Source organism: Cupressus sempervirens, chromosome 8, assembly GCF_028749045.1.
Source record: "Cupressus sempervirens isolate cs-2001-9-10 chromosome 8, ASM2874904v1, whole genome shotgun sequence".
Lineage (NCBI taxonomy): Eukaryota > Viridiplantae > Streptophyta > Pinopsida > Cupressales > Cupressaceae > Cupressus > Cupressus sempervirens.
Window position 1 is genome coordinate 399,711,872 of NC_143125.1, and position 25,049 is coordinate 399,736,920.

General features: G+C 36.3%; 1 protein-coding gene across 1 annotated transcript; it reads left to right on the forward strand.

Moving 5' to 3' along the window:
- Positions 1 to 6,250: 6,250 nt before the first annotated feature.
- Positions 6,251 to 24,247, forward strand: LOC149542972 (phosphoglycerate kinase, cytosolic). Its single transcript, XM_089797899.1, has 6 exons — positions 6,251 to 6,803; positions 22,268 to 22,345; positions 22,437 to 22,697; positions 22,978 to 23,295; positions 23,471 to 23,629; positions 23,857 to 24,247. The coding sequence occupies exons 1-6, from the start codon at positions 6,315 to 6,317 to the stop codon at positions 24,064 to 24,066; spliced, it is 1,515 nt and encodes a 504-aa protein (XP_089654025.1). The 5' UTR covers positions 6,251 to 6,314; the 3' UTR covers positions 24,067 to 24,247.
- The last annotated feature ends 802 nt before the right edge of the window (positions 24,248 to 25,049 follow it).

Below are 25,049 nucleotides of genomic sequence, written 5' to 3' on the forward strand. Positions count from 1 at the left end.
TTTTTTCATCTCTCTTTTTGGGGGAGGGTTTTTCCCATGAGGTTTTCCCTCTTTCTCCACTTTATGAGAGATTTCATTGCATTATGTGCATGTGTACCTAACATGGCCTAGGAGCCAGGACCCATCTTGCTTTTCATCCTAGCTTTTGTAAGCTTAAGGGCATTCCCCTAAGTTGCACTTAAGGGGGGGTGTTGGTGTAAATAAGTATTTACTTATTACACTTTACTTAAGTTTACTTAGATTAATGCACTATTTTATTATTTTGCATTATTTTATTATTTCTCAGGTGAGACACTTAGGAGTTTGCGTACTCTTATGAGTTGTCATGTTGACAACATTGGAGTAAGCAACTCTAATTCAACACATGGTGTCTACAATAGTGGAGTTTGCATAAGTAACTGAGTTGTCATGTAAACAACATAGTTATTTGCACTCCTAATTTAGCACATGGTGTCTACAACATAATTTTGCATGCTACACCTTTGTAGGCTTATCCTCTCATCATCGCACTTACTCTTGTGCGTAATGGAGGATAACCCATATTGGGTGGACATGTACCTAGTTGTATGACTTATCGTGTTGTTGATTCCTATGCATTCTAGAGGCCTTTATATACAAGCACTCCTAGTGTACTTTCACATCATACATATTGAATGAATATTATATTGTCATTCTGATCATACTCTTTTGGTCTACTATTGTGCTTGTGCTTGAGTTCCTTGGTCTTGGGTGAATTTTGCCCTAAGGAAAATTCTTATAGTTTGCAAATATTTTCCCATTTAATTAGTGGTATTTTGTTTCTTGATGTACCTTGCCAAAAGAAACCTCAGATTTTGGATTTGATTTTCTTGCATGTACTTGTAGGCATGATAGGATGGACATTTGATATATGGGTATTGATGCTAGCACTAATTAAATCATTGTAGTTCTCCTTGCATTAGAAAGACATATACCTTTCCAATTATCCAATTTACTATGAATCTTGTTTATCATTGGTGCCCGTAAATTATTGCTCTTTTTTCCTTTATCAATTTGAATGGCTAAGTATTTACATGGAAAATTGACTTTTCTAAACCCCAATACTATATATATTTTTTATTCTACTTTTGGTTCAGTGTTAAGGACAAATTTTTATGATTTATTGAGATTAACCATTTGACTAGATGCAGACTCAGAATAATTTATTTGAATCGATGTGCCTCTCTATTGAAGCTGGCACATGGGAGAATGATGTCATCAACAAATTGTTTTTGATTAAGTAAAACAAGTTTTTCTCAAGGGTTCCTTAAATCCACCAGTTAACAGTTCAAAATAAAAAACTAATAGTTCAAGACTAGCTACTAAAAAACAAAAAAAACAATAGGCTAGACCCGGCCAACAAACGAAAGCAAAATCCAAAAGGCCAAAAGCCAGGGAACAAGCAAAAACCAAGAAGTGTTATCAATGAGCATGATCTTTAACTAGCTCCTATTTCTTTAACTCCATCTCTTCCTTGGCCTTCGCCCAGTCAGTCTTCAAGTGACTATCCTCCTGATAGGCTAGCTCATCCCTCTTTCTCTTTTCCACCCTGCTCTTTCTGCTCGGGCTCTCCTCCTGCAGAGATTCCTCCTCCTCAGTCACCCTAGTTCCCTCTATGTCCTTTCCCTCCTTACCCTTTTTATTTTCCTCCATCATCCCATACAATTGAATGATGTTATCATTTGAACCTTTAATAATATTAAGGCTCCAATTAGTCAAGCTGTGAAGCATAGTTTCCATCCTTTCCACCCTTTTTTCCACCTCAGAAACCCTAGCCTCCAGGTTGCCAATTTTAACATTCTCTCCCACCTCTTCTGGCCTATCTTTTCCCTATAACCTGAACTTTATTTCCTTAATTTCATGAAATATCCATTTTATGGACCAAAAATTATCCACAAGATTGTTCCTAGCATTGTTCAGGAAGTTCATACCCATCTCCCGCACATTGTCACTAAGAATCACTAGGCCAGGATCAATAAGCTCATCCAACTGAATTTTTCCATCCCTTCCCTCAAGCACCTCCAGGTTAATAGGTTCTTTGACAAGCCACATCTTCATTGTATTGGCATAGAAATTCCTCCATACAGTTTTTCTTCCCTTCTCATCCAGAGAAATTGTAGTTTTTACCAAGCCCTCTTCCTCCTTCCTTTCTCCCCGAGCTTCAAAAATACTCTCCTTTCCCTTTCTAAGAGCCCTCTCAACTTCCTTCTCCCCTCCTCTTTTCCTTTTGACCGAGCTAACCACCTTCATGCTTACCTGAGCCTTACTAGGTCCTCCTTCTCTCACATTGTCTTCCCTATCTGTGTCCATCCCCTTCTCCTCATCATTATACTCTTCCTCTGATTCCTCCTCCTATTTTATCCTTTTCTCTGAGCCTCTCCTTGGGTTCTTTTTATTCTTCTTACCCATATCCTTCATGATTTTTGCCACCTCCTCTTCTTCTTTCGAGTGCATACCTACACTATCCTTTGTGTCTGACGAGAGGTAGGAGCTTTCTATTTCCTTGGAAGAAATCGCCTTCTAGGCAACAACCCTTTCATGAGTTTGAGCTTTAAAATGCTCATATAAGAGTAATCACAAACCTTTGTGGAAGGTAGGGTTAGAGTAAACTTTCTTCTTATAGTCCATTATACTCTTATTAGCAAAGAAAAATAGATAGTAGGGTATGGAAATTGTTGATGTGTAATACTCTTTGTATTTTCATAAATTTTGATGCCTTGGATCTTTCCATCTTGATGGGATCTATGAATAGATCTACCCAATTCTTTTGCCATAATGTCAAATAGGTAGGGAGATATCAAGTCACCTTATCTTCATACCACTCAAAATTTGAAATAAACCTTTTGTTTTACTGTTAATCATAATGGATAGTTTGGGTGTTTAGATACAATTGAATATTAAATTGATCCATTTATTAGAGAAGCCAAAAGCTTCCATGCATTTGCAAAGGAATCTCCAATTAAATTTATCATATGCCTTTTGAATATCTAACTTAATCAATACACTAGGTTCTTTATTACTTTGGGTTGTGTGGATTATTTCATGAGTGACAATGATGCCTTTTAAGATGGACCAGTTTGGTATGAATCTTGTTTTCTCTTTAGAGATAATATTTGGTAGTAACAATTTTAGTCGATTAGCTAATGATTTAGACATAATTTTGTAGATGGTATTGTGTAGAGCTATCAGTCTAAAGTCCTCTAACTTTGAATAATTCAATTTTCTTGGTATAGGTGTGATAAATGTGTTATTAACTTCTATTAGCAAGGTTCTTGAATGGTGGCTTCCAGAGCCTCATATAACTCCTTACCTATTATGTGCCAACATTTTTGGAAAAAGTTTGTGTTGAAGCCATCTGGACCTAGTGCTTTATCCAAATGCTTTTGCAAGACCACATCTTCTATTTCTTTGAAAATAAATTTACTATTTAGTCATTTGTTATCCCTACTTGATATTAGTTTTGTATTCTTGATAACATATCATGTTGATCATGTAAGTTGGATCCATTAGCATCATTGCATACATTCTCAAAATAATTAACAAATTTTGTGGCAATATCTTTGGTTTTTATAACCAATTATTATTTGCTCCTCTAATTTGGGTGATTCTATTGACAATTCTCCTTTGTTTCTTATTGTTATGATTTTTTTTGTGTTTCTATCTCCTTTCGCCAACTAGGTTTCACAAGATTTTTTTTGTTCCAATTTTTTTTTCTTTTGATAGGGTATCTTGATGTTTGACTAGTAATTATTTTTCTTTATAATAACTAGTAGCATTCATACCTTCCTCGATTACTCCATTGTTTAGGTCTTCAAGTTCCTATTCTATACTTAGCTTCTCTTAAAAAATGTTTCCAAATGTTTCCTTATTTCACTGTATAATTTGTCTATTTATGTATTTTAGTTTTGAGACAAAAAAATACATCTTGGAACCTTCAAAGTTACCTTCATTCCACTACTTTCTTGTAAAATCCATAAAATCTTTATTTTGAAACCACATAGTCTCAATTCTGAATGGGCTTAGAGTGGGTTTATTAGGTTTTATAATTTTTTGTTTAACTGGAAAATGGTAAGAACCATATAACTTTAATATTTCAGATTCAAGAGTGTAGTTGAAGATTCCCAAATCTCTTTTGAAAAAGAATCTATCTTGTTTTTCTACTATTTGACTGAAGCCTACTCTTTTATTTTTCCATATATAATTACCATTGATGCTTTTAACATCTAGTAGATTATTATTGTTTACCCATCGAGTAAAATCATTTTGAGATCGTGAGATGAAAATGGAACCCCTAAATTTTCATTGGTATTAAGTATTGCATTATTTAGTCACCTCCTAATATATGATTTCTAGGTGGTTTGAATACAAATGGTTGCTTAAATCTATCCATAATGCTATCTTTTGACTGTTTTGTGTTGGTCCATAAACATTAGTCAATATAAAATTTAGATTGGATTAACACTTTTAACTCTCCCCGATACCCAATTATTATATTTAGCTAGAGGTTCATAGGAGACTTTCATAAGGTCCCAAACTATCGTTAAGCCTCTTGATGCTCCTAAAGACTCCATTGATTATGTTTTCCATACACCTAGTTTTTTTCCCAAATTTGTTTGCTTCTTCTATACTTAGTTTAGTTTCTTGAACTAAAATTATATTTGAATTAACAAGTTTTAGATATCTTTTAATTAACATTTATTTGTTAGGGGTATTAATGCCCCTAACATTCCAAGTTGTGAGTTTCATTGGGCCTTAGGAAGGATATTCCCCTTCCCTACATGAAATATTTCTATCAATTTAGCTTGATTATCATCATTTTGAGCCTTGCATCTAAGTTCCACAAGTGATTTCCTGCCCCTTTTCTTCTAATTTTTTTTATCACCCTTACATTTGCTAAACCATTTTTTGTTGCAACCAAGCCAAGTATACATGTTGGACTAGCAACCCATGTAGAAATAAGAATTTCTTGCCCCAGAATCTCTCCATCTTCTGCTTCTTCCCTTAGAGCCTTTTCCATTACTCGATTGAAGGTTTATGTGTCTTCTATATCATTATCTGAGTCCTCTTCCTTCCTCACCTCCTCATGAGTATTCTGATGCATTTCTTGATGGTTGGAATTATTATCTTCTAACCTAGTGTAATCTTGACCATTTGTTGTTTGAGTTCCTAATTCATCCCCCATAATCTTGTATCCCTCCTTGTAGCTTCCAATTATGTTATTTACATACATAATTGAATTTATCTGTAACCGCTCTATAGAGTTTTGTTCAAGATGCTCTATACCTGCATCTTCCATCCTTGAATACATATACAAATTCTCTTCTACCATCTTCATTTGGAAAGGAGGTATCCTTATTTAGATCATTGTCTTCTATTAGGGATTGGTAGTTCTTAGATGAGTTTTGTCGAGCCTTCAAAAATAATACCCATTTTTTTTTTCTTTTTTGTTCATTTTGCCACTTTAGCCTTTCCAAGATTAATGTTTCCTACTACAGTTTTAGATTGCTGCTCAAATGGCCTTTTAGTTATGGCTCTGCTCCAAAATCTGTATTGGCCTCTATTTCCTTGTATGTCCTAAAATATTTTCCCTTGTTGTTGGTGAAATTTAGAGTGCAATTTTCTTCCTTATCTGAATTCGAGAGTTCCTTCCTTCTTCCCTAACATATTGTATAAACACCTGGTTGGGTTGAAATGAGTTCATCAATACCTTATCCATCTCTGAATCTTTTGAATTTATCGCATCTTTATCCTCTATTTCTTTCCCTCGCGTTTCTACTACTCTTATGTTTATATTGAGCTCTCCAGTTTTCTCAATTTCTTTATTTTTTAGCTCAATGTTGTTATACATCTCATCTTTTTTCGTTTCTTAATTAATATTGATCATCATTATGTGATCCAAACTTGATTATGTGCTATTAACATCAAGAATACATCTTATAACCACAAAATTGTTTTTTAAATTTTGTAATATTTTCTGTTAAATGTAATTAAATATTAAAGAAAAGCCATATATTCTATGTGTCATTTTCTCCTAAAAGGAGGAGATGAAAGGAGAAAAATGATCCTATCTATATTCTTTCTGCTCCTAGAAAATGACAAGAAAGGTGTTATACGAGGGATTGTCCACCACTCGGGAAGGGTAAAGGGCTAAGCCTCTCTATCCCCCCGCCTCCATGCGAAATGCCAACCTCTAGTTTTAAACACATGTCCACCTCCCCTTCTTCTCTCTCTTGTGTTTCTCAGCTATCACGTGGTTCGTCCCTTCCCTCGATCGCTCTTTGACCAGTAAGACTTCAATGGCTTCCACAACAGCAACATCGGCGATGGCACGAATTGCCTCCACGCCAAATCTCACTAATTTGCAGTCATCATCATCACCGTCTTCAATACGCTTGGCTATATCAACCAGGAGATGCAATCACTCCGCCGCCTCTTTCTCTCTGCAACCGCTGGTGCGCTCGTTAGTGTGCTCATCCAGCGCCAGTGTTAGGGGTGTCTTCAAATCCAGCTTTTTAACCTCCGATCACGAATTGGCATGTACAAGTGTTAGCAAGAGCAAGAGCAATGCAAGGCGGGCCAGTAAAGTGTTATGCATGGCAAAGAAGAGCGTGGGGGACTTGAAGGAAGCTGATCTAAAGGGGAAAAAGGTGTTTGTGCGGGCAGATCTCAATGTGCCTCTCGATGATTCACAGAATATCACCGATGACACGCGTATTAGGGCAGCTATTCCCACCATTAAGTATTTGATCTCCAACGGCGCCAAGGTCATTCTTTCTAGTCACCTGGTGAGTATACCCTTTAGATTGTTCTGCCTGTTTCTATTTTGTGTCACACATTTATTAGGAGAATGAATGATTACGACCATTCCTCGGATGCCAAATTTATTGCGGCGTCATGTTTGAATCCGTGACTAGCGACATGTGAATCTATTCGCCTTTTGTTTTTCATTAACGTTTTCATGGCATTGGTACTGCGTTTTTTCGCTCAGAAGTTGGAAATAATCAACAGTCCTGTGAGTCCAAGTTAATGCCAAATTGAATCAGTTGGGCGAAATTGGGACGTCAAGAACCCAAATTAAAGCCGATGTGGCGGCCGTTTATTTTTACCAACTTCAATCTTACTGTTGCGTAATGACATTGGAATCAAGTTCAATCAGATCATCTACACAGCCTCGAACAATCACCTGCCGAACTCAATTATAATCAATGCCTTTCGGTAGTAGTTGGGATAGTTTTTACCGTTTACCTTTTAATAACAACTTTTCTGGTGTTCACTTTATAGCGGAAATATATTATAGTTTGCTCAACGTTCAAGGGAAAGTGAGAGTACATTTGAAGTGAAACCCTAGCGACTAGAGTATGACAATTAGAGAAGAGTCAAAGATGTCTTGAATTATTTGAAAGCGCTAACCAAAGATTTTTTCTGAAATTATGGGCTTGCTCTTCTTGTCTAACTATCTGAAAATGATTAATAATAAATATATATCCGGCCAGAGGAACCCGAGTCTTTAATTGATTGGAGAGCGAGATTTCAATGGCTCTTGGTGATCTTTCCATATCTGTAGTTGGGCTTACTCGAGTAGAGCAGAAGAGCTCACTTGGAAATGGAAATGGAGTTTGCTTACAATCTTTCTTTATAATCTTCAATAACTGGTGGTGGTAGAAAGTCAGTCTAGGAAACAAAGGGTTGATCCTTCTGGTCACATCTTACAGATAGCTGTTGAAATCTAGACAATAGTTGTGTGATTGTTTGAGTCATTAATGAAAGAAGTCAACTACCTAAGTTTGTTCAAGTTGCTTGAATTTTCCTTGATGTTTTAGTGAGATTGTAAGAGTTAAGCGTGGATTTGATTTCCTGAGAGAAACACAATTTATTTCATTTTGAATAGCTAAGTCTCTTGCTTTGACTGATCTGTTTTTGTTCAAGCTTTATTCATGTTGGTGTAGACTGTAGAGTGATAATCTTGCTTAGCTGAAATTTGGCTGCACTATGGTATAAACTGAAGTCTCCCTCCAATGTGCTTTGGATTTCTGTTCACTGGATCTATGGTTCGACAGTAGTCTCGGGTTATGTTCACTACCAGTACTCCTCATACTCGTAGACAGAAATCAATTCCATTGTAGGGATTCTACCCAATAGTCCAAAAACAATTTCTTACCATCGCCCATTTGCAATGATGACACAAATACCTCTGTGGTCTGCCCCCCTTATGATGGCTTCTCAAGAAGAGCTTTATTTCTTTCATTCTTCTTGGCTTACAGATGCTTGAATTATTACTTCCTGTTTATAGACGCCTCTTCCTTCTTGGATTGCCTCTTCTGATTCATCTCGTCAAGTTGAAAATGCATTTACCAACATTTTATGTCATTCTTGATTGAAGAGTGGTCCTCACATCTTGCTTTCTTTTTGGCTTTCTATACCTTGCTTTTGCTTGTGGCTTGGAGAATGGTGTGAACAACTTGCATTTTTTCTGAAATAATTGGGCTGCTTGGTGATATGTCGATTCTTCCAAAACATGGCTATATGATGGTGACTCATTCCACAAAATAATTATCAAGTTGAAAATACTGTATATTTCTTGATTTGAAGAGTGGTCTTCAGATCTTACTTTCTTTTTGGCTTTCTATGCCTTGATTTTCTCTATGGCTTGGAGAATGGTGCGAACAACTTGTGTTCTTTTTCAAGTAATTGGGCTACTTGGCAATGTATTGATTCTTCCCACACCTGGCTACATAATGGCGACTTGTTCCACAAAATAAACATGGGTATAGCAATATTCATTTTCTGTGCCCGTTCTCATAATGTTGCAACAAGTCTTGTAATTATTTAATATGCTGTAGGATAACAGCTTTTTTTATTATATTTTTTGTTTCTCTTCATCTTGACTCAAATTTCACATCTTACTTTCTTTTTTCTTTTTATACGTTGCTTTTTGGTGGGTCAATGTGCTTTCCTTTGAAGTACGTGGTGGAAAAATTAGGACTGCAATATGGATTAATCCCATTGGACGAAGAAAGCATATTACAGTAAATAGTTTAATCCAACTTGTGAGCATGGGATAAAAAACTTATTAGGGGTCTTTATAAAAGGGAAAGCAAGGCAGTTAGTTGCACAATTGAGGACAGGATTGCATTGTCTAAGTTGTGAGACAGGTAGGAGGAAGAGGCCCAAGGAAACCTGGGAAGAGAGAATTTGCATATGTTGTAGTAAGGGTGTTGTTGAGACAGAATGACACTTCATCATGGAAGTACTGCTTACGAATATATTTGTATCCATTACAAAGACAACTTGAAGGTTTGACAACATGCGCCATTTGTTTGATGAAGATAAGATCAAAATGACCGCCAACGTTTCAGGCAAGATTCATAGCAGAAGATCCAACTTCGAAAGGGGTATGAAGATTGTTTGAAGATGCTATTCTTGGGTTCTTTAAATTGTTCAGTCTTGTGGGTGCCATTGAAATCATTCATTCATTAGGCTGCTTGGTGATGGATTGCTTCTTCCAACACATGGTCATATAATGGTAACTCATTCCACAAAATGATCATTGGTGTTTCAAAATTAGTTTGCTACTCAGCTTCTCTTTCTATGTGGGCAACAGACAATGAAACATTACCTCTTGTGTATTTTCCTTGGCTCCTTATGCTTGCTTGCACATGGTTGAGGGAATGAAGATGCTCTACATTCTCCACTGGGCTTTTTTCCTTTCTTTTGAGATTCTTCAACTCATTTTGACTCTTTTTGCCTTTATTGGAAGGTTTCTTTCATCTGTATTCTTTCTTGCAGTGACAGTGTGATGTGTTATCTCTTTGTTGATGAAGATACCATCTTTTCTTTGGGGTTTCTAATTTTTTTTTTTTTAAAATAGTGCAGTGCTACCTTCTTCTTCATTAGCAAACCTTCATTGGAGACTCCTATAGAAAGTGATTTGGGCTTCTACTTTTTGCAAAATTGCCTTGCTTCAACTGTCTTAGAACAGTCTGAAACTTCTTGTTGTCCAGGAGAGCACCCAAATTCTGCGCATTGAGGCCTTCCCTCAATTTCTAGGGGGTTTCTCATTCCTTGTTCATTTTTTGCTAAGAAATTTCTATTATAACTCATGATTGATAACTTGTTAGAGTCATTTCCATCACTGTTTTTCTTAAAAACAGCAAAGAAATTATTGATTCTTTCTTGGAAGAAAAAGCATAAGGTGGATTGGTACGCATGCATACCTCAGTCAATGTTTGTTCGTCACTGGTATAGTTTAGTCTCTTGGTTGTATGCTCCTCTCATTATTTTCCAATCTATTTGGAGCTTTGCCAACATCTTTTTATAAAGAACTTTTGTTGCCATTCTTTCATGTATTATGCATATATTTCTAATTTATCTTGCAACCCTTGATTCTTCTCTGTCATTGCTGAACTCTCTTTCTTAAATCTTTGGCTTTTTGTTGATAAATGTAAGATTTTTACTGCAACATATCAACCAGGCATAAGGTCAGGTTTATAAGATGACTGCCATTTGAGTATCACCTTCAACTTCTCTATATCCATCCTCAACTTATCTTGAGCTATTTCAAATCTTAAATATGCAAATTATTTTTGCTTGAAATTGCATCTCTTCAAGTTCACATGGGGGTTTCCATCTTTAGTTGTGCTGAAGCCTATGGTTCATTTATCAGTCCATGCCAAATGAGAAGTTGCACAGCACAGTTCATCTTTTTGTTGGGTTGTTATTTGAAGGTATCCACTTAAAAGTTAAAAAGCTGTCTGCTCATGCAATCCATGGGATCATCCATTTATAGTAACAAAGACTGTCATTTTATGGTTATCTCGTTGGCTGTGTGGGGATCTATTTACAATCTCCACTTCATTTCCTTTGTTGCAAGTATTGCATGTATTTCCCAAGGAATTTTACTTTCCTATTTTAGACACTCAAAAACTTCTCAATTTGCTTTTTGAGTTCCACACACATACCGGCTGATCCAGTGCAGCATCTTGTTTGGCAAGTATATTGGCTGCAATCCATTCAGAGTCCCATTGCTTATGATATGAGTACTACTGTATTCTTTGAGTAGTGCTTCTCATTTGGCATGGGCTCAAGGACCATCGCATGACACTCCTTTGTGTCTATCTTCCTTGAGAAACTCTCTGTTGCTCAAAAAAATCATCTTGCCCTTTGTGCCATCTTCCTGGATGAGTAAAAATCTATGCTCCACAGGAACGTGTACCCTGCCAAATTTCTCCCGCACTGCCCGGGGACGAGAATTTCCCATCCCCAAATTTGTTTCCTTTTTTTGAAAAAAAGGGACGTTTCGGAAATGACACTTTGTGAGCAGCAGGATATGGGTTATGGCTAGAAGTTCCCTGTCATTTGGCATAGGCTCAAGGACCATTACATGGCATTCCTTTGTGCCTAACTTTCTTGAGAAACTCTCTGTTTAACCAAATCATTTTGTCCTTCATGCCAACTTCTTCCTTGATGTGTAAAAATTTATGCTCCATGGGGACACACCCCTTGCCAATTTATCCCAGACCTGTCTCGGGGACGTGAATTTACCGTCCCCAAATTTATTTCCTTTTTCCGAAAAAAGAGGATGGTTTGGAAACGACGCTTTGAGAGCAGCAAGGTATGGGGGTACAGCTTGAAGTCTCTAGGATAGCAAGGGGACGTACTGGGGGCTTATAGCCATTTCCTATGGCTCAAGCAATTCATGGACTTTAAATAAAAAAGAAAGACATTTTTAAATTTGGAAAAAAGGCTGGCTGGTCCCCAAAGACACCCAAACCACATTCAACAATACTAAAACGTAATCTAAGCATAAAATAACCAAAAAATGGAAAAGAAATTTATTTTCACATTCACAAAGGAGAAGAGTGGCTGGTGGAGGAGTGAATATTAGTTGAAAAATGAGGTTATGGCATCAAATTTTGCTTGATTTAGACTCTTAGACATACTATCTGCTGATTATGGAAAGCTATATATTATTGTGATGCAGGAGCATCCTGGGTTGACGTGTTATCCTGCTCATTTGTCTTCATTCCTGCCAGTTGTTGCTGAGTTGCACCAATTGTCGAGTGCTGGTAATTTTGCAGTATCAGCCGAGTTGCAATTATCCCACATTGTGTTAACATTCGGGTTAGCGTGTTATCCCATCTCACTTTGTAGTGTGTGCTGAGTTACACAGTGTGTGCCTAACTATATCTAGTGTGTGCCAAGTTATCTAGTATTGACTGAGTGTTCCTTCATGTGCCAAGTGAACCTGTTGATGCTGAGTGTTAGCATTTTGTTCCTTCTTTTGCTGAGTTGTCTGTGTTTTGGGAGCCGACTTTCGTGTTTAATTCCGATCGCGACTTTTATGGTAGGATCTTGTCTTGGGATGTGTGGAGACCATTTTAAGGTTGGCCTTTCTGTTATGTTCTAGAATCTTTTGTAAGCCGTTTTGGCAAGCATAAATAGGGTGTTTAGGCTTAGGTTAGAGAAAAGGAAAATTGTAGAGAAGTTGGAGTAGAACTTGGAGGATTTTGAAAGTTTGTTGCATCTGTGTCTGGAAGTGCGAATTTGAAGTTGGATTGTGGATGTTGAATGTATTTTGTATCTGGCCGTAACTGAAAAGGCCTTACAGCTGGGCATGTATGCTGATTACTTGATAAATCAATAAAAGTGTTTTGTTCTCTCTCTTTGGTGCTGTTCTCTTTGTGTGTTTAATTCCATTGTGTTAACTTTGCAATGTGGTTTGGATTGCTGGTGTGCCTTTGGCCCTAGCACTTCTTACCCTCCTTGCGTCATATCGTGAACTTCTATGCATTGTTTACTGTTTAGTAATTTTTTATAGTATTTACATTTTAATATTATTATGGACAACTGATTATGGAATTGGACTTCTATGTCATTGTTTACTGTTTAGTGTTTTAGTTATAATAGAATGTCCATTGTTTACATTTCAATTTTTAATGTCATTTCATGCATGAAACTTGGAGCCTTTGGGCATTTTTGCTATATGTACGCTATATTTTTACAATGAAAGTATTTGAAATTTTTGTTAATTTGCGATATATTGAATTTCTAAAATGACTACGGTGAATGGTTTATCAATGTTATGATATGCATATCTCTCTCTCTCTCTCTCTCTCTCTCTCTCTCTCTCTCTCTATATATATATATATATATATATATATATATATATATATATTCTCCAATTTTTTTAATAGCCATTCCCTAACATCCCGTACCCTAAATCTTGGCTTTGAGCTGTACCCTTACCAGAAACACGTCCCTGTCCCAGAAACTTTGTGGAACATAGGTGAAGATTCAAACTTCTTTTCATCTTGTATGACAGCAAAGTTTTCATCTTTCGTGGTGGATTGTGTTTTTACCATATTGCTATAGGCTCTCCAACAAAGCATGACATATATCGTCGGAATCACATTGTACCATATTACATCTGTGTAAGCTTAAATTTGAATTGCAGTTTTACACGGATTTGTCATAGTGAGTTGATGTCCCTTTTGAAGCTAGGAAACTTTGTATCTTGTGGGATGTTTGATAACTTTGCACCCCAACTTTTGAATCATCTTAGAGGTTGCTTGATTACTAGTGTTGCTTCCTTTAATAATCAATCTGTAACACGTACTTCTTTATTGGATAACAGTTCAAACTTTTTTGCATCCTCTATGACAGTGAAGTTTTCTATCTTTCGTGGTGGATTGTGTTTATACCATATTGTTATAGTTTGTCCAACAATGCATGCCATATAACCATCAGAACCAAACTTCATCTGTATAAGCTTTAATTTGAAATGCAATTTTACACAGATTTGTCATAGTGAGTTGTTCCTTTTGCAACTAGGAAACTTTGTATATTGTCGGGTGTTTGATGACTTCGCCCCCTAACTTTTGAATCATCTTAGAGGATGCTTGATTATTAGTGCTGCTTCCATCAATTATCAATCTGCAATGCTTACTTCCCGATTTACAGTTAGTGTGCATGATACTTTTTCTCAACCATGATTCCTTCTCTTCTTTGTTTGGTTTGCTTTCGCATTACCAAGTGCTCCAAAGCCTCTAAAGTTGCACATTCTGCTCCATTCTCTTCATCTTTGGTATGCACAGTGTTAAAATGCTGATCTACATGCCCTTGTTCACATTCTGCTTCCAAATTCTTGAAAGCTCAGTGATCTGCTTCCTTGCATTTGTTGCAAGTCTCATTGAAGCCACCTCTTTGTGGTTTCCTTTCCCTTTGCAGATTGAAATTTGCTCACTGATCACTCTTGAAGGCTTGTGCAAAATCTACATTTTATTATTTCTTCTGCTTGTATGTCTGCTTTTCTGTGCCATGTTTGCCCCTTTTGTAGACATCCTTACCTTTGGCTTGCTGTTACTTATGGGGCTACTCTATTTATTGCTTCTCAGTAGGCCTCTTTTACAAGACTTATATTCGCAAGCATATTTAATCCCAAACTGCACAACCTGATAACATATTTGGAGATCTTTTCTTCATCATCATCTCCATAGGACCTTCCTGAATATTGAGCTGAAAGAACTCTTTTATGTACTTTAAAGAACTCTTTTATGTACTTTAAGGATGTCTTCTCCTGTGCCAAATTCTACAGTTTCTGTAAGTTTGAGCTTACTAACCATTTGATTCCAACTTGAGATCATTGGTTTAAACTTTCTGATGTTGTCTCTTTGCACAACACAACATCATGGCATGGCCCTTCAACTTTATGCTTACATACTTGACTCCTTGGGGATCGTCATTTACTTCAAACTCAAAATATTTTGTACCTTCTATTTTCTAGCGTATCAACTCATCTAGATTCAGGCTTCATAAACTGGTTGATCAAACTTAGATTTTCTTTCAACTTGTTTTTTTATTGTGAATTTCTCATCAAAATATTCACTTCTCCTTGCCCATCAGTGTTTTCCCTCTCAATGTCATTTCTGTACTCTCCTCTTCTCTATGATCTCCATGACATTGAATCTTCCTTGATGGGTCCTCGTCATATCAGCAAGTTTTTTTTCCAAGCGTGGTCCTTTGACCACTCTGATGCTTCTTTCATTCTTTTTTAATGGATCATAGCCCCTTTGGTCCATCGGCAAAGTTATACACACGCATTGCAGCCCCTTTGGTCCATCGGCAAAGTTATACACACTCATTGCACTTTGTTATGCCACTTATGTAACTTTCACTTACAAAACTTGTCTCTTCCTTTAATACCAAATGATGCAAACAGTTAACGAACAACCAACTCAAAGTTGCTTGAAGTTGCCCAACAAAAGCATAAGATAGAGGAAGAACACTGAAGAATCTGGAAAAACAAATAGGTCTCTATCAGTAATATATGCAAAAGCTGTGTCACAAGGTTCGCCGAATTTTCGGCTCTAGGTTTGAAATTCGGCGAACCTAAAAAATAAATAAAAGATTTGCATAAATTCGGCTCAAATCTGTCTTACGTTGCAGGTTATTGTTTCTACTGTAGGTCGCAGGTTGTCGTGTTTGTGCAGGTAGCAGGTGAGTGCAGGTTGCAGGTCATGGTCGTTCCTACAATGAACGAAATCTGTGAGAACTTGGGTTTTTTCGTTCCTCTCCATCCACAATGGCGTCTGAAGAAAACTCACATTCGCATCCATTTCTTTCCCTCGACAATTTGGGCAGGATTATATTGTTTTTCAATGTTCGAAGATTATTTAGTTTTAGGTTTTGGTTCATAGTTTTAAATTTTTATTATAGTATGTTTAATGTTTTGAAAATATTTAACTTTAGATTTACTTAATAATTATAAATTTTTATTATCAAATGTTTTGTTATTGTTATTATTATTTCTGTTATTAATTTTATATTATTTATTAAATATTAAAACATGTTAATAATATTTTATATTATATAATCATATATTTATAATTAAATATGTCAATGCTTTTATTATTTTATCAATTATTAAAATATATAATAATAAAAACTAGTATATACTTTTTTTTTTTGAAAATTACATTAGGCGAATTTAATGCTATGTTACCCCAAGTTTTTGGGACAGGGGGACGGGGGACGAGGAAATGGGTTTCCGGGATGTTTTTTTTTTTGGCTGAAATAGGGGATTATATATATATATATATATATATATATATATATATATATATATATATATATATATATATATATATATATATATATATATATATATATATATATATATATATATATGTATTCATGAATTTTAGAATTACACAGCATTGTCACATTCATCATAGCAACATAGTTTAAAATTACCAATTTCATTTATCAAATCAGCATAGAACATAGCATCAAATCGAATCATCGTCTAAGAATTGGAACATAGGATGACATCAAATGAGAGAATCAATCTACCATAGATTAGACTTTAGAGCCCTTTCTTGTGGGTTTTGGAGGAAAACCGAATTTGTTGTGCCAAATCTCCCTAGATAGGTAGCAGCCATCTTGTTTGGGCAGTAATGAGCTATAACAATTTATTTCTGGGCAATTATTGCTGCTATTAGAGCATTATCAAAGCTGAAAACAATCTGAGTATTCCTCAACCCAGCAGCAATCATTTCCAGGTCTGCAATATGAAAATCAAATAGAAGTCTAATTTACAATCATTTTTCAGTTGTGGTTTGTTGAACAAAAGTTGAAGTTTTAATTTTCAGTCATAGTTGGATGCTAGTTTGTAATGGCTTCCAAAAAAATATATTTCAACATGGGTTATATTAACATATTTTATTATTTTAATGTGGTGCGAGCGAATGGGCAGAAAATTGCCATTTATTAATTTTTTTTTAAAGTTGAATTTTATTTTAAAATTGGAAACTTCAAGCAGTCCCTAGGACGGATGGGAAACGGCTACGGAGTCCCGGGGACGGTCAACACCATTTGGAAACGCGTTGACCGTTTCCGAAGTTTCGGGGACGGGTTTCCGATTTTCTTGCTTGGGTGGGGACGGCTTGGAAACGTTTCTGGCCGTCCCCAAGTCCCCGAAACGGGGACGGTTTCCGAAACTCAAGGTTTAGGGCTGGAAACGCGTTTCCGAGTAACATAGATTTAATGTCGAATTTTTTTGGATTTTTTTGACTTGTCAAACTTCATCCGAATTACATAGTCGTCGAACGCGAACTCGAACTCGAACCTTGTGACTTAGTGCAGAAGAATTGTACACCCTACTTGACACTCCAAATTATATGGAACCCAACAATCTACTGGTAGAAACTCTGTTACAATCTATCTCTTGTTTTAAGACCAGGTGTGCCTACGACTTCCATAGTTAGCCTTGACCCATTTTAAACTTAGTTCCAATTTTTACTGGACTCCAATAACCTCTATAGAAGGAATATTCCACTTTTATGTTGAAGTGGCAGGTGCTTTTGTCCCTTATAGATATGAGATCTCAATGATCCTTGCTACACCACATGTTAGCAACCGAAGCTTTAAAAATTGTAATGATTCAGTTCTGTCAGCAGGTCTATTGATTCTTTGGCTGTTTTTGCAATACCTCTGCATGCAATTTTGCATAACTGACATTTTTGATTTTACACAACTTGACATAAACACCAACGTTCATTGCTTTCCATCTGCTGGCCTCTGAATGGTTTCTTCAGTCCCCCTCTTTTCAAGACATGGACTGTATCCTGCATGGCTTTACTAAGCATACCTGAGTAAAATACTATGTGTGGCGCCACAAGTGTTCATACACTCTTTTTGGAAGACAAAACTCAGAGTCCGTATGCTCATGTGCCTCTGACATCTCAATGACTGGTTTTTGTGTCACCGCGCCTCTTCCAGACATTAAAATCACAAAACAGAACCATTGATGCACACTGCACAAAGCCAAACACAATAGTTGATCTACTGTGCAGACAACTAAAACAAACAAAAGAAAGAAAACTGTTTTGTGTTGATACAAGATATCTCAATCCCTATTGTGCTTTTGCGTGAGAACTATCTTGGGACAAAAAAAATTATCTCAATGAGAAGGCCAAAGAAAAGTCTATCTAATAGTGTTACTTAGTCTTGATCGAGGATGGCAGGCACTTGGTTGCTACACTGGACTTGTATAGTGCAGTTAGACATAACATGGCCAAATCCACAGGGCTGTGGAAGGACCTTGGGTACTTCCCCATGGTGCAAAAATGTTTTGAAAAGTTGAAAAAACCTTAATAGCCAGCTTTCCTTTGTCTTGATCAAGGATGAGAAGCACAAGGCTGCCACGTAGGACTTGCTTTCTACAGTTTGTTGATTTTTCCAAGCTAACAAGCCAGGTGATGTCATCTTTGGATGAAGAAAAATATAATGTTCTAATAAACTGTTTTGATTAACATTTGACAATTGTTGGTTACATTATCAACTATCAGTTCGTTTTTTATTTAATTTTGTACCCCACACACACAGAGTCACACACACATGCAACCCAATCTACCCCCCCGCCCCACTGGTATATATAGCATGTGTCCGAATATAGCCGTGCGAATGGGGGAAGAAAACTAATGAACTTCATACACACATTCATATATACAAATATATATAATTTACACAACTAAATACAAACCAAAATGATAATTGATATATATGCCCAGTCATTGCTGACACTAGGTGAATTAAAGCTATGATATATCAAACTCAAAGCAGCCTTACAGTACAGATTAATAACATAATAATTATAAGAGGTTTGCAAAAGGTACTGAAGAAACTGCTGATTTTCCTTTTGAGCTCTTTCTAATATATACTGAAAGGTATTATATATTCATATATATAAACTTAAGTGCCTAGAAAACTTTTTAACATGGCCAGTGATGCTGGCACAACACGCCTTCCAGCTCCACTTGAAATGCTTTGACTTGGAGCTATGAACTGGTGAGGCCACAAATGGGGGACCTCATCCCCTCATTACACATCTGAGGCTTAAACCCGCAAGCACATTGGATCAACAAAGGCAAAAGCCTGCCATCACAATGGCCCAGCAGGGATTTGAACCTAGGTGTGGACAACACCACCACCACCACTTAACCAACACACTAAGTGGTGAACACCAATGAAATGTATTATATTGACCAGGAGCACAATTATGATTTTTTTTTTGCATGGCTGAACGTATATTTTTATTCTCCTTGTAAATAATGTTGGTCTGGTATGTGTATATATATCTTGAAGCCAGCTGTGTTGAACCAGGTGAAAAAGGTGATGGACTGCAAAACCTAAGCCAGCTGTACAATACAGATTAATATCTATGTGTATATATATCTTGAAGCCAGCTGTGTTAAACCAGGTGAAAAACGTGATGGACTGCAAAACCTAAGCCAGCTGTACGATACAGATTACTATCTAAGTTACCACATTCGGTCACCAAGGGTGGAAGTCACGGTTCGATTTGTCCAAAATTCTGGTTTGATTCGAAATCGGTTCAAATTCGCCTGCAGACTGAGAAATTCCATCCAAATTCGTCATTGAGGACCCTGGTCGACTTCCATGCGAATTTGGTCGACTTGGTTTTTTCCTGTGTGAGCCCTGAATGAATTTCTGGTGACTGGGTGACGACTTGAGCAGTTTGGACTTCCATTTTAGAGTTTTTTCTACTTTTTCGATTTTGATTTTTGGTTTGAAATACACACATGGCATTATAAAACCCACAATTTACACCACCGACGCAGCTAAACACGCATTACACCAGCAACACAGATAAACACAGAAATGGCTTTTTGAAATACACAGATTTACTGCAGAACGGTGTCATGGACCAGCAACATCAGTGACACAGATTTCCAACTCAGCACTGCGACTCTACTTGTCTTTGGCTTTGTAATGTTTTTCTCAGTTTTTCCTATTCTGTAAAAATTATATCATGCAATCTAAGTTTTTCTTAGTTACATTATGTTTTATTTATTAAAAAAAAAACGTTTCAAGTTTTAGAATTTAAATATTTTTTTGAAATAAACTTTAATTTAATATGTTTAACTTATGCTTTTCTAAAAAAATTGAAGTCATTAACAAAATACAAGTGTTTTTATTTTATTAATATTATTAAACTATTTTAAAATTATATATATATATATATGACGAACCCAAAATGAATCCGAACCCAACTCAAAAAAATCTTGGACGAATTTCGAATCCAAATCTTGAACCTACATCCGAAGCGGCAACTTAGATTAATATGATAAAATTTGTAAAAACAGGTTCATAGAAGTTATTGAAGATCATAGGTTTCATCTTGAGCTCATTTAGATTGACACTGAATGGAAGCATTTTGACTATGGACACAATAATGATGTTCTTTTTGTAAGGGCTATTTTTCCTTTTCTTATAATCCGACTAAATATTGTGGGGTTGAAAGGCATGACTAATATTTTGTGATGTCAGTTAGCTGTTGTAGAAGTTGATTGGCTATGTTTGTATCCTTGATCCTAACATAGTGGCAATGATTTCTAAAATTATCCTGAGAAGGATCGTAGATATTTGCAGGGTGTCTGATTGGTAGGGTAAACCTACTGTTTTCCTTGCCAAGACTGCTCTGGGGAGTCTGATTGGTTGTGTATAACTACTGTTTTCCTTGCCAAGATTGCTTTCATTTGCTGATTGTGTGAAAGTTATCTTACCAGTTTTTTTTTCTTTTGAAATATTTTTGCATCCAAATATGGTCCACAGTGTGTGGCCCACCTCTTATAGGTAGAACATTGTGGATTAAAAAATAATAATAAGTGGTGGGTTTAAGTATGTGGCTTGTTGGAACTCTGCGTGCAAGGATAATGCAGAAGTTCATTTTGAAAGTCATTTTCCTCACTTCATCCATTCTGTACAAAATAGATTTTAATCCACCAGAAGAAACATTCAACATCGTATGTTGCCCAGTAAATTCTAACTATTATTTATTCATGGATTCCATGACATGAATGTCAGAGGATTTTGGTCAAAGCTTCTAATTGGCACATTTATGTGATTTTGTGAAACATCAATTAAGTTTGAAACAATAGTTTCACAGAAGGGGGCTTGCTTGATATTTCCGCACATGTAGATTTGAACGACAAGGCTTCAAGCAGCCGGGTCCGGCTTCAATTAGCAACATTTGCAGGGGAGGATCAGAATAGGCTGGGCAGCTAAAAGACAGACAAATTGTGAATTGTGGCATTTCTTGATTATTTTTGTGAAATGGAATAGATAATTGCTGCATTTAAGCTGAGTTTCTCCATCTCTTATTAATATACCCAACCACATGGGAGCACATTAGTTTTTTGCTGACTGGGTTACAATGATATTGTTTAGCCAATGAACTGTCAGGAGTCATTTACGTCAAGAGTGATTTACTTCTAGGTTATCGTCTTCCCTATGTGCCCCTTCTACATTATTGAAGAGAGATGTTTTCTGCTTGATAAACAGAGGTTTTTGTTGGTATCTGGGCCATTAAGGAATGTTGAAAGGCCAAATTACAAGGGCCAGTATGACAACTAGGCAAATGGAAGAGTTTTCTTAATTTTTTCTGAAAATCACTTCTATTGTCTTTATGCTTGACTTGAAAATCTTTCCAATTAGGCAGTTGATTTTGGTTTTTGAGTGTTCATTGAAAAACTTGCTAAGAGAATTCTGATCAATATTGCTTTCTTCTTTTACTCCATATCTCTTCTCAGGTTGGTATAGTATGTACAATTTCATATTCATGATAGTTTCACTTAATTTTGTATTTCAATTTTCAATGGTCAATGTTGATCATGCAATGCTCAATATTTATTATTATGAATGTTACTGCTATTTGAATTTCAGCTGTTTAGAATTCTAATTATATTATAGAGCTCAGCAATTGAATTGAAAGGCTATAAATTTGTCATCTCCTATTCCTTTCCTCCAGCCACTTCCCTTTAGTTACTGAAATATATTCCCTTTAGTAAGGTCAAAGCTAGGTTTGGTTTTGTGTCATTTGTATTACCTTATTTTCCTATTATCCAGGTGTTTTATATTTGAATTTTAATTTAATGAACTTCTCTGAGAATCTGGATTTTTTGTCATTTTCTCTCTCTATGCATTGTCAGGTTGGTTTGCTTTCTTTGCAAATATTTTTGTTTCTGTTGTCAAGCTGGTTCACTTGATATGGACATATTTTCTGGCTTGTTTCTTTCATTTCTGAAGTTCAAGTTGTTAGTTTTGAGACTTGTGCATCATTAGTTCATTCCATTCAAATATTTCTAACTTATATCATAATTCTCTGTCATTGATGTCTTTACCTTCTTCTGACTGTCTCGAGCTTCATCTGGTGATTCCTGAATTGCAGGGCCGACCTAAAGGTGTTACACCAAAGTACAGCTTGAAACCTCTTGTGTCCAGGCTATCAGAGTTACTTGGGATCAATGTATGTATAATATGTCATTTGAGACGTTACTTTCTATCTTCATCAAATTAAGTCTATATTTCTATTTGGTTTTGAATAATTGCTTATGCAGGTAGTGAAAGCAGATGATTGCATTGGAGAGGAAGTAGCAAAATTAGCGGCATCTCTACCAGAAGGAGGGGTTTTGCTTCTGGAAAATGTCCGATTCTACAAGGAAGAAGAGAAAAATGACCCTGAGTTTGCAAAGAAGCTGGCTGCTGTTGCAGACCTCTATGTTAATGATGCTTTTGGCACAGCACACAGAGCACATGCTTCTACAGAAGGTGTTACCAAGTATCTCCATCCATCTGTTGCTGGTTTCCTTCTGCAGAAGGTAGAAGTCTCTATGTACTTTAAATCCTGGGGCTTGTGCCTTTTTGCACTTGATGGGATTTTGAATGTTTTAATTTGTTATAATACTTCTGTAATTTAATATGATTTAATGAATGCATAGAAATGACATAAATATTGGTTGCTCCTTCAAAATAACCCAACAAATGCTTCGAAAATGTCTTCAATATCATTGTTATCATCTTACATTGTCATATGCCCATCTTAAGAGAGGAAATTGAATATCATTTTTCTTGATGTTTTGAAACTGTGTTGTTGTGTAGGAACTTGACTATCTAGTTGGTGCTGTGTCTGAACCCAAGAGACCATTTGCCGCCATTGTGGGAGGATCCAAGGTGTCCTCCAAAATTGGAGTTATTGAGTCCTTACTTGAGAAGGTTGATATTCTTCTTCTGGGAGGAGGCATGATTTTCACTTTTTATAAGGCCCAAGGACTTAAAGTTGGATCCTCCCTTGTTGAAGAAGACAAGCTCGAGCTTGCCACAAGCCTGATGCAGAAAGCTAAAGATAAGGGTGTTTCACTCATGTTACCGACAGATGTTGTAATTGCAGACAAATTTGCTCCTGATGCAAACAGCAAGGTTTGTGCTTTATGCTGGAGTTATTAATAGACATTTACTTGGAATTGTAGTATCCAACATTTTGTCTGATTTTTGAAATATACATATCTTTCCACTTTCCATTTCTTCATTTCCTTGAAGATTAGGTTTTTAATGTTCATTCTCTTCATATTTTGTTCTTGTGTGTGTTTTATAGGTCGTACCCTCTAGTGAGATTCCAGATGGGTGGATGGGTCTTGATATTGGACCAGACTCCATCAAGACATTTAACGATGCTTTGGACACAACTAAAACTGTTATCTGGAATGGTCCCATGGGAGTGTTTGAATTTGAGAAATTTGCATCTGGAACTGAGGTTTGTGTGGCTGGACTTCTTGGATGTTGTTAGCTAGATACTTTCTTTCTAGTTGTATGAATGGATTGGGATGTACTATTTATGAGGGGAGTGTGAATTTGAGAAATTGGCAATTGGAATCGAGGTTTGTTTGGCTGTACTTCTTGGATGTTACCTTATTCATAATTTCTTTCTAGTTTTATGAACGAACTGGTTTATACTTATTTTAAATGTATTTTTGAATGCAGGCAATTGCAAATAAGCTTGCAGATCTAAGTGAGAAGGGTGTAACCACAATCATTGGTGGAGGCGATTCTGTTGCTGCTGTTGAGAAAGTAGGTGTGGCTGAGAAGATGAGTCACATTTCAACTGGTGGTGGTGCCAGCTTGGAACTATTAGAAGGGAAAACCTTGCCCGGCGTTCTTGCCTTGGATGAAGCTGTTCCAGTAGCAGTTTAAGTCATTATCAGCAATATCATATTGCTATTTTTCTAGAAGTATTAGTTTTAGCTGTCTTTTCAAGGCAGATATATCTCATTAATACAAGTATCCAAGACTACAGTTTCTTCAAATGTTCCCAGGCAATCATATTTCCAGGAGCTGTGCAATTAAATAGAAATTTCAACCGTTTTCCAATGTTTATGATTGTATTTCTATCGTGTCTTGTGGGCTGACAGCAAAATGAGTGACCTATCATTTGTGGAAAGTTTGAGAATAAAATATTGGCACATTCTATAAGTCCAGGAGTAAACATGACACACACTTTGGAGGAGCACGTAAGAGAATATGAAACTATGACCAAAACTGTAATAATCTGCAAAGAACTTTAATGACGATCCATCCAATCTCTACACAAGCTGTTAATGAGAGTTGAATTTTTGGAAGGAATGCCATAACCAAATTGGGAGTTGTTACAAGGAAAATGTATTTTAACTTGATAATCTCAAATTAGGATAAGTACAAATCCAAAATAATCCATCAAAAATATCTATGGGCTTAATTTTTCTTCTCTACATACTAAAAGTATACAAAACCTAAGCAGAGTTGCTGTTGACGTTGATAGTGGAATGACCGTTGCTGTCTGTTTATTAATAGCCTTTAATTAAAGTGACATCGATTTTGACGGGCTAGGCTTTTTAATAACTAGGCTTTTTAAAGATGGGGAGTAGGGGAATGTGGTGGATCATGAGCCTTGCTTTGCTTAGGGGTCATCTGGAGGTAGCCACTCTCTTACGTTGTGACCCTGCCTTGACAAGTGGCCTTGCTTAGCACTAATTAGTAATTGGCCACTTAATTGAGATACTATAGGTGCTTTGTGCTTCGCACTAATTAGTAATTGGCAACCTCATTGAGATATATAGGTGCTTTGTGCTTGCATGAGCTAATTTAATTTTATGACGAGTAACTGTTTTGTATGAATGACTACATTTGATAAATAATTG